Genomic DNA, 10,095 nt, shown 5'->3' on the forward strand with positions numbered 1-10,095 from the left:
AAATTCAGCCAGCCCCTTATTAATGAATTGTCGCCCATTATCTGTTACAATGGTTTGTGGAACGCCAAACCTACAGATTAGATTGCGCCAAACAAACTTGTGTACGTGCTGAGCCGTGATCGTAGCGAGAGGTTATACTTCGATCCATTTGGTAAAATAATTGACCGCTACGAGCAAAAACTTGACCTGTCCCTTCCCAAGACTAAAAGGTCCTAAGATGTCCATACCCCACATAGCGAATGGCCATGGAAATATAATGGCATGAAGTTCCTCTGGCTTCGCGTGTAAGAGATTGCCATGCTGTTGGCATCGAGTGCATCGTTGGACATACCTGTCGCAATCTCTCTTGAGAGTAGGCCAATAATACCCCGCTCGCAAAATGCGGGACGCCATGGCTTGTGAGCCCGAATGAAAACCACATATGCCTGTGTGCAATTCATCTAGCAAGTACTGCGTTTGATTTTCGGCCACACATTTTAAGAGAGGGTTGGAAAAGCCCCTTTTATATAACTCGCCGCCTATGAGCATGAACCGCGAAGCCTTCCTTCGGATTGCGGGATCGTCGGTCCCGCTATCCTCACCGTGTTGTATGAATTGAACTATGGGAGCCATCAACCCCTTGTCCTCTGTTTTAGAGACCTTCGTGACATTGCTATCTATCATGGTGACCGTAGGTTGACTGAGAGTAGCATGAATTACTGTGTGATGTTGTCCCTTCATCTTCGCCGTAGCTAACTTAGAAAGTAGATCTGCTCTAGAGTTCTGTGTGCGGTTAATGTGTTCCAGCTATACTGTTTTGAACTGTGCCAACATTCCCTTCACAACATGGTAATATCGTGAGAGGAGAGGATCTTTCACCTGAAAGTTATCGTCCATATGTCCAACTAGGAGTTGCGAATCAAATTTGCACGTAAGGTTCTCGACGCCCATGTCTACCGCTAAGTGTAATCCAGCAATCAATGCTTTGTACTCCGCTTGATTGTTGGAGGGTTTGAATCCGAATCGCAAGGATTGTTCAAGAAGAAGATTGTTCGGTCCTTGCAAAATTATACCAGCCCCGCCGCCTTTAGTGTTAGAGGAGCCGTCCACGAAAAATGTCCACGTGTTAACGTTCAGCTCTGTTTGTCCAGCCAGCTCGTTAACAAAATCAGCCAGACATTGGGCTTTGGTCGCTCCCCGCGCTTCACAGCGAATATGAAATTCAGACAATTCAACCAACCATCCCACCATACGGCCTGCCAGATCGGGTCTCCTCAGCATTTTGTGTATTGGGTAGTCGGTTCGCACTATGGCCTCATAACTCTGAAAGTACGGCCATAGTCTTCTGGTTGTGACTACTAACGCCAATGCCACCTTCTCAATTGTCTGGTAGCATAACTCAGCATCATGCAAAACTCTGCTGATGAAGTAAACAGGTTGTTATTGTCCATCGTGTTCCTGGACTATAGCAGTGCTTACAGCGTTATTAGAAATAGCCAGATAAACTAAAAGTGATTTACCTTTTGTGGGTTTGTGCAAGACCGGGGGTGAGGACAAATATTCCTTCAGGTTAACAAACGCGTGCTCACAAGCTTCATCCCACGCAAACTTACAAGCCTTCTTCATTAGTTTAAGCATTGACTGTGCTTTCTCAGCTAGTGCCGACATGAATCGTGACAGTGCCGCTAAACGTCCCATCAATCTTTGTGTCTCTTTGATGTTTGTGGGACTACACATACTCAGCACAGCTTGGCACTTGTCCGGGTTGGCCTCAATACCTCGGTACGTTAACATGAAACCTAGGAATTTTCCTCCTGTGACCCCGAACACACACTTCTCAGGATTTAGACGCATGTCATATCGACGCACTGCATGCAGCACCTCCCTTAAGTCTGTTATATGCTGCTCTAGTGAATCGGACATCACCACCATGTCATCCACGTAAACCTCCATACACTTCCCAATCAGATGATGAAAAACCTGATCCATCAACCTCTGATACGTTGCTCCTGCATTTTTCAAGCCAAAGGGCATGACCTCATGGTAGAAATTGGACTCCTCTGTGATGAAAGCTGTCTTCTTCTTATCACCTGCATACATAGGTATTTGATTGTAGCCAAAATAGGCATCCAGGAAACTAAGTACTCTATGGCCAGCTGCTCCATCGACAAGCCGGTCTATGCTGGGTAAAGGGTAAGTGTCTTTGGGGCAAACCTTATTAAGGTCCGTATAATCCGTGCACATCCGCCACTTACCATTGGACTTTTTGACTAACACCACGTTGGCTAACCAAGTGGTATACATAGCTTTTGTAATAAAGCCCCCGGAGAGAAATTTTTGCACCTCGGCCTTGGTTGCGTCCCTCTTTTCTCCCCTCCATTTTTCGCCTCTTTTAAGCGACCGATTTTGCCTCTGTATAAACATACAATCTGTGACAAGCAACTCGTGGGTCGATTCTAGGCATGTCAGCTGCACTCCAGGCGAACAAATCGGCATGTTCGTTTAGCGTCTGCTTTAGCGTTGCGACATCTGCATATGCCTTACCGATGTAGGTATACTTGAGCCCGTCCCCGAAGTCGTGCCTCTCTGTGACCTCAACTGGTTCGACCCGTGTGTCATCGTTGAAGTGAGGATCTAAGTCTGCACCCTTAATCCTCGACGTCTTCTCAATGTTGTGTACTGCGCGTCTTGGGGGTGACTTGGGTCGTCCTCTCAAACTATCTGCATAACACTTACGTGCAGTGGGTTGGTCCACATGGATGGTGATGATGTCTCCGGACGCGGAAGGAAATTTCATTGCTAAATGATATGTAGAGACGACTGCGCCCAACGTGTTAAGAGAGGGCCTTCCTAATAGTATGTTGTATGATGTGTGCGCATCGATAATGAGGTACCTGATCTTTACCGTCCTCGTCACCTTTCCTCCTCCGAACTTAGTGAAAAGGTCGATATAGCCTTTCTTATCCACTTGTTCACCTGAAAAGCCAACTATAGGCTCCGAATAATGTTGAATATCTGCTTCTGAGATTTTTAACTTTTTGAAGGTTCTCCAATAGAGGATATCCACCGAGCTCCCCTGGTCCACGAGGGTTTTTCTGACGGCGAAGTCCTCGATTTCCTCCGATATGACCATCGGGTCATCATGTTGAGGGTCAACAGCCTGAAAATCGTCATCCCGAAAGGTGATAGGCGGCATACGCCTATGCGGATGTATGGAAACTGCATTCACGCTTTGAACTGCGCGGACATACTTCTTTCTGGCAGATGCAGTGGAGCCTCCGCCGGCGAAACCTCCTGCAATGTAATTGATAACTCCCCGAAGTGGCTTTTCCTGTGCGTCACGTGGCTCATCCCTCTTATGATCGATCTTCCGTCGAAGGTTATCTTCGCACCTCCCTCCGTACGCTGGCGCTCTGTACTCCTTCCTCTCATTTCCTCCTTCTCGGTCTTCTTTTCGGGATGAAAATCCCCCATCTTCACGTTTTACAAACCTCTTGAGGTGCCCAGCTTGTATCAACTCCTCGATCTTGTCCTTCAGTGTGAAGCACTCTTCCGTAGTATGGCCATAATTTCGGTGGTAGCGGCAGTGCTTCGTGGTGTCCGCATGAGAGGGAGTTGGGACCTTTCTAGGCGGAGATATAAGGTCGACGTTAAGGGCTTCCTCCAGAATCCGCGCCCTGTTGGATATCAACGAGGTATACCTATTATACTTTGGTTGTCTCTGTTCTCGGAACCTAGAGCCCGATCTGGAGGTTGCTGCCCTGCCAAGTGTATAGGAAGCCTGGGTACATCCCATTAGTTAGGTACAATAGGGAAGCTTGGGAGGGATGTACTCGACCACGGACACGACAGGAAAGGGTGTTACTCAGGATAAGGCACAGTCAGTAGAAGAGGATTAGGGTGGTGCAGTCAGATGCATGTATCTCGGCCCAGGTGCCGTGAACACCATAACCCAATGGCCAGACACATCTTGGCCACTAGAGTCAAGGCGTGGCTTGACAAGGTGGCAGACACGTTTAGGATTGGAGGCCGAGTAGATGTCAGCCCTTGGTGCTAGTACATCTCGGCCCAAGGGTCCTGATGCGTAATGGGCCAGCAGCGCAGAGGGGTAGACCTATCCCAGTCATGACAAAGATAACACACAGGTCCAAGAGTTCAGAAGTTCAACGGTAATAGGAATGTAGAAATGTTACCGTTAAGGTCTGGGGGCAGTTACCGTATTGATTAAGATTCCTTAGTGCTTAATAGGAGAAGGAAACCGCCCTGTAGGCAATAAAAGTGGGAATAATGCCAGGTAGTATAAAGGACAATTTACTGACTGACAGGTGGTATGCTATCTAAAACTCATATAGTGCAGAGAGAATATTGGGTTATTGCTGACTTAGGCATCAGAGTGTTTGCAGGTACTCCACTCTTGACGGTGGACCAGAGTTAACTGTAAGGAGAGGAGACGTGGAGTAGGAAGAAGAAGACTGAAAACTCTTGAGATCGCTGGACTTCTACCCTTACAAGAACAACAATTAAGTTAGAAGTCCAAAACTATAAATATAAAATTATGAAGTTTGAAATTTACAATACAAATGCAGAATCTTTAATATGACAATTCAACCTGTTATAATCGAATTCGATTTGTTTAGTCATAAAAATTGTAGATATTTTTCGTAACTGACATCAAAATTATCTCAAACCTATTTAGTTAAGATGCAACAAAAATATATTCAAAAGATATATTATCAAGATGCTACATTTTTCCACTCAGTCTATGAAGTAACATTTATCTTTTCAAGTCTTAGTAGTATTATTATTTTTTCTTAGTTCGCCTCCAATACGAATTACAATTTCATTCTTAATTTCTGTAATGTTTTACCAATTTAAATTACCATGCATATTTTTTAACATAATTTTAAACATTCCTTTTTAAATTGTACTTTATTTTATCATATATGCCTCTTTCAAAATTTAAGTATTTCTTCTTTTAACCTTTTTAAGGTTATTTAAATTCTATCCAATACACTAAATGTTTATTTCATATTAAGAGCGTATTTAGAATAATGGTAAGTTTTAAGTTTCGAATCTTAAAAAATCAATTTGCTTTTAATTTGTTATGATTTTCAATTTCTTCATTTTATTTGAAAAGAAAATGTAATCCGGAGTGTATACAATTTAATCATATTTTAATTCTATAAAATTTGAAAAAAATCTTATTGTAGTCTTTTACATTAAAAAGTATTTTAATTCCTAAAATTAAAAAGAAAACATTTGTAATCCTTCAAAGCAGTACATGTTAACAAAACCGTGATAAAACACTTCGAAATAAACAATATCAAATATTCATACCCTTACAACTTTTACTATTCCGTTTAACTGTTACATCAGAATAAAAGGAAAATGGACGAGAACAATAAAGAAAATAAAAGGTTAATAGTATTTTAATATAAATTTAATTTTTCATTAAGATTCTTTATTTGTTTTTCTGTAATTTTAACTATGTAGTCCAAATTGAAAGAAAGGTGGAGTGATCTGGCATCACAGGTAAATGATAAAGAGAAGGAACAGAACAAGAAAAAAGAGTTGCGTTGTGTGCTTTTGTTTGTGTCTAAATCCATCGTTAATCTTCACTCTCCTCAATTTGTTTTCATGAATAGATCGATTTTACATTTAGCGTAGAACGTAGAATTTCACTGGCACTACAGTAATTTCATGAATTTGACCTAAGCGGAGCTGAGAGTGCTGAAGAATGATGCCCAAATGCTCTGTGCCGCCCCTTCAGTTTCACACCTTGAACGGTCTCCGACAACTCGCCGAAACGCGCCGTTTCAAGGTTCCTTAATCTCACAATTTCAACATTTTATATTTATCTCTTACCCAAGCAACACAAATAACATTATCAGATATTTCACCGTTCAGGTATGGTTGTTGGACCAGTTCGGAGTACTCCACGACGGAAAACAACCTTATCCAGCTGCTATTTCGACATGTAACTAACTATTGTTATTGTTCCACTCTTTCCTTTTTCTTTCTGCTTCTCGTATCCTGTGTTGTATCTTACCTACTATGAAGCTAATGTCTCTTTGGTTTTTATTCTTTTAGTAGAAAATATAGCGAAGACGGGTGCTAAGATGGTGATCATAAGCAACTCCTCAAGACGATCATCAACCACCATTGAAAAAGTGAAGGGTCTTGGATTTGATGCCTCTCTTTTTCTGGGGGCTGTCACTAGTGGAGAACTAACTCACCAGTATTTGCAGAGGTTGTTTCTTGTTTCTTCCCTCTTCATGCAGCAAAACATAAACCAATCATTGAGTCACTCTTTCATTCTATCATTCTTCTCTTCGTAACTTGCTGCATTAATTGCATTCTTACTACAAATTTTCTGTTTCATGTATAACATGTGCCTTTGCTACCCATGACTCCGTGTTCAATTATCATTTCCTTCATTCTGTATGAATACATTGTCGCTCTGTGTATAATTTGTTGTGCTTTTTAAGCAGGAGAGATGATCCTTGGTTTGCGGCATTGGGGAGATCTTGTATTCATTTCACCTGGAATGGCCGGGGAGCAATCTCTCTTGAGGTGTGTAGGGCAGCTTCAATTCTGATATTCATCATATGCATATATTCAATTGCTACTTCTAAAAAACATTGCTTTATCCAATATAACATGGCATTGTTCTTTGAGTAATTGTTTCTTGGAACCTGGTTTATAGTTGTATCAATTAATCTGCATAGAAGGGCTCCTTTCTTCTTAAATGATGGAATTGAGGAAATTGATTTGGGCTAAACATGATCTTTTTCGTTTTGTCCATTTGAAAGTCAAATGATTGTATTCAAATATCAGTAACCTGGATAAGGTATATGTGTATATAAAATGGTTGATTTAGACAATGCAAAGATGATTGCAGAGGATAATATACATCGAGGGCTCTAAAATTTATAGCATATGATCTAGGGCTTAGACTTGCAAGTTGTGGAGAATGTTGAAGAAGCTGAATTTGTTTTGGCTCATGGTACCGAAGCCTTGGGGAATGCTGATGGGAGTGCACGTTCAATGAAACTTGAAGACCTTGAGAAAATCTTGGAGCTTTGTGCTTCCAAAGGAATTCCTATGGTTGTAGCCAATCCAGATTATGTAACTGTTGAAGCAAGAGACTTACGTGTGATGCCCGGTGAATTTGCTTTATCTTGTCCTTTACCCTTTTAACCAAATCTAAAAGTTTAATGCCTAAATAGTAATTCCAAGGTATTCTTTTCATAGAAAATTGAAGCATGAGTTTTCTTTAGATGACATGTGTATTAATATCATGTTACAACAGATTTTTTCGTCTTCCTAGTTTCATCTTATACCAATTTTTCGTGTGCATATTTTAAACTTCTAGGTACACTGGCAGCTAAATATGAAAAGCTTGGGGGTGAAGTAAAATGGATGGGCAAACCTGATGAGGTGATGAAGATGAATCTATCTCCGTGTGAATACTATTAATTCCACTTTGATAGTTATTTTCTTCTAGTGTATTCTATGCTTTTAGTACCTAGACTACTCAGATTTTACATGCACAATGGTACAAGTAAGATTACGTTTTCTGCAAATGTTAAGTGGTCAATTTATACCCTGAATCACTTGGTACATAATTCAAGTATCATCTTTCAAAATTATTAAGCAGCGTGTTTAATCCCTCTACCATTTTCAAGTTAGCTGATCTTATTGTACAGATTTTAAAGGCAATCTCAACAAGCAAAAGTAAATTCACAGTTTTAATTTATCACGTTAAGCACAGTTAAATGGATTAAATTCTGGATAATTCTCACCCAGAGCTTGATTTTTTGTTTTCTCATGATTGAATTACATATTTGGCACTAGTTTTGTTTAGGAGCAAGTAGGAACATATTTATTTATATATTAACATGATTAAGATTTTTGTGGGACATCATCTTCTGTTGCATTGGCACATGCATCCTTATTCCATGTTCTTGGCAATCTTTGTAACAATTGAGATTTGTCAGATAATCTACAAGTCAGCCATGGCCATGGCTGGGACAGATGCCTCTGACTGTATTGCTGTGGGTGATTCATTCCATCATGATATTAAGGGTGCTAATGCTGCTGGAATAGAATCAGTTTTTATCACTGGTGGAATTCACGCTACTGAACTTGGACTCCATAGTTTTGGAGAAGTTGCAGATTCATCTTCTGTGCAATCACTTGCTTCCAAATACGAAGCTTATCCATCTTATGTGTTGCCAGCTTTCAACTGGTAGAAAATTATCTCAGGGAATCTGAGCCACTACTGTTATAATTTTAGTAGGATTTGAAATGTGACAAGACTCTTCATGTTACATACATTTTCTCCATCACCCATGCTTATTATATATGCAGCAGCAGGTTTATCTTTTTTACAGGACTGAAAAGAGAATATCAACTACAGCATTGTGTGCTACATTGGAAACACACTCCTTATACAGATTCAAAAGAAGATTTTTTTTTTCTTTTTTCATTTTTGTTTTTCATAGGTATCCTTCTTCCACCTTGAGACATGACCGAACACTAAATGTGTGTATATTTTGTGGTAGAGGTTAGAAATCTGGTTTGTCACGTTATGCAATATATTTGTTTTTTTTATGGATATCTCGAAATGTTAATTTTAGTTGCTATAAAAAGTTTGACTCATTAATATTTACATTTTAACGAAATTAAACTTTATTTTATTTTCTAATAAGGGGGCTAAAATTACTTTATTTTGATGATTGCAAAAATTAAAAGCATAATACCTTTTTACAGGGAACAAACTAAAAGATAACTTATCCTTTTCTAAAAGTAAGGTTTTAAGAAATGTTTATATGAAAGATAAAGGTAAAAGTACTTTTTGAAGTTTTATGTGTTAGCACTTCTTATATTGTAGGAATGTATATATATATATATATATATATATATATATATATATATATATATATATATATATATATAACAATAACAATGGAGGTAGTATAAATGGAAACAACTGATACGAGTAACAATTACATAATTAAAAATAAATAAATTAAAAATTAAAAAGAAAATTAAGTTAATTGAAAGAGAAAGAAAAACTCAAACACGTGGCTTCTTTTTATCTTGTGACATCTATTTTTCATTCTTATAAAGCCTACTTTGTAATGTTTGTGTACACGGGTGACTTTGATCTTGGAAAAATCAATGTTTGTCAAAGTCGTGCTGCAACTTATAAAATGGTAACCTTTCTCGCAATCCTAATCTTTTTCCATTCATGTGTCTCTCCATTGTGGACAATTTACTTGGTCAAATCCACTTTTTATATTGTTTCCTGATTTTGATGTTTTCACATATTTATCCACGGAGCGAGTTGTAATTCACATGAGAAAGACAAAAGATCTTTAAGGGTATATTATTTATATGTATTTACTCCCACTTTTTCTTCATATTTATTGTTTTTCTTCATGTTCATTCAATTAATTTGGTTGTGCTGTGCGTAAAGGAAAGAAGAAGATCTGCTTTTTATTCCTACAGGTAAGAATTATTTTTTGACTTGTCTACGGAGAGTGTTTTTTTTTTTTTTTTTTTTTTTTTTTTTTTTTTTTGTATCGTAAAGCATGTTCTGTACCCCAATTTTGTTGTTTGTGCATCATTTTACATTTTTTTCCATGGTTTTTGTTAATGGTTTGTTTGTTTGTTTATTTTTTTTTATTGTAGACGATTCTCATTGTAACTACTTTTCATAGGTTGATGAAGAAGTTGAAATCGACGCAAAGGTAGTAATAGAAGAAGAAATTGCTTTTGTTAGTGAAAAAAATGATATTGGAATTGGTTAAGAAGAATGCTAAGTTTTGCTTTGTTTTATATTTATGCAAATTAGAGATTAGGGAATTCAAACGTAAAGACTATAGGCCAAACATTATTCAAAATAGTAAAGACAATTAATTGAAAGTCAAAACTAAGAAAGTAATAATTAGATGAAAGGACCAAATAAAAACATTAGACGAAAAATTTGACAAAAGCATAAGACAAATTAAAAAAAATATATAGAAAAGTTGGTTTAGGAATCTTTAATCTAAAATATATATTTGAAATTATTTTAGTGGATTTTTTTTCTATAAACAATTGAAATTG

At 38.3% G+C, this 10,095-nt stretch overlaps 1 protein-coding gene across 3 annotated transcripts; it reads left to right on the forward strand.

The window, feature by feature from the left end:
• Positions 1-5,425: 5,425 nt before the first annotated feature.
• LOC114175669 (Haloacid dehalogenase-like hydrolase (HAD) superfamily protein) lies at positions 5,426-8,599 on the forward strand. 3 transcript variants are annotated; one of them, XM_028060449.2, is made up of 8 exons: positions 5,426-5,511; positions 5,625-5,800; positions 5,887-5,956; positions 6,070-6,229; positions 6,471-6,552; positions 6,928-7,144; positions 7,355-7,419; positions 7,980-8,599. In XM_028060449.2, exons 2-8 carry the CDS (start codon positions 5,717-5,719, stop codon positions 8,232-8,234), a joined length of 933 nt encoding a protein of 310 aa, XP_027916250.1. In that variant the 5' UTR covers positions 5,426-5,511; positions 5,625-5,716; the 3' UTR covers positions 8,235-8,599. The 3 variants fall into 3 exon arrangements, with proteins under 3 accessions (XP_027916250.1, XP_027916249.1, XP_027916251.1); XM_028060448.2 differs by lacking the exon at positions 5,426-5,511 and having other exon boundaries at positions 5,518-5,800; XM_028060450.2 differs by lacking the exon at positions 5,426-5,511 and having other exon boundaries at positions 5,518-5,800; positions 6,073-6,229.
• Positions 8,600-10,095: the final 1,496 nt, after the last annotated feature.

This window comes from Vigna unguiculata, chromosome 3 (genome assembly GCF_037176805.1).
Source record: "Vigna unguiculata cultivar grain cowpea cultivar isolate G323 ecotype 2 chromosome 3, ASM3717680v1, whole genome shotgun sequence".
Taxonomy (NCBI): Eukaryota; Viridiplantae; Streptophyta; class Magnoliopsida; order Fabales; family Fabaceae; genus Vigna; species Vigna unguiculata.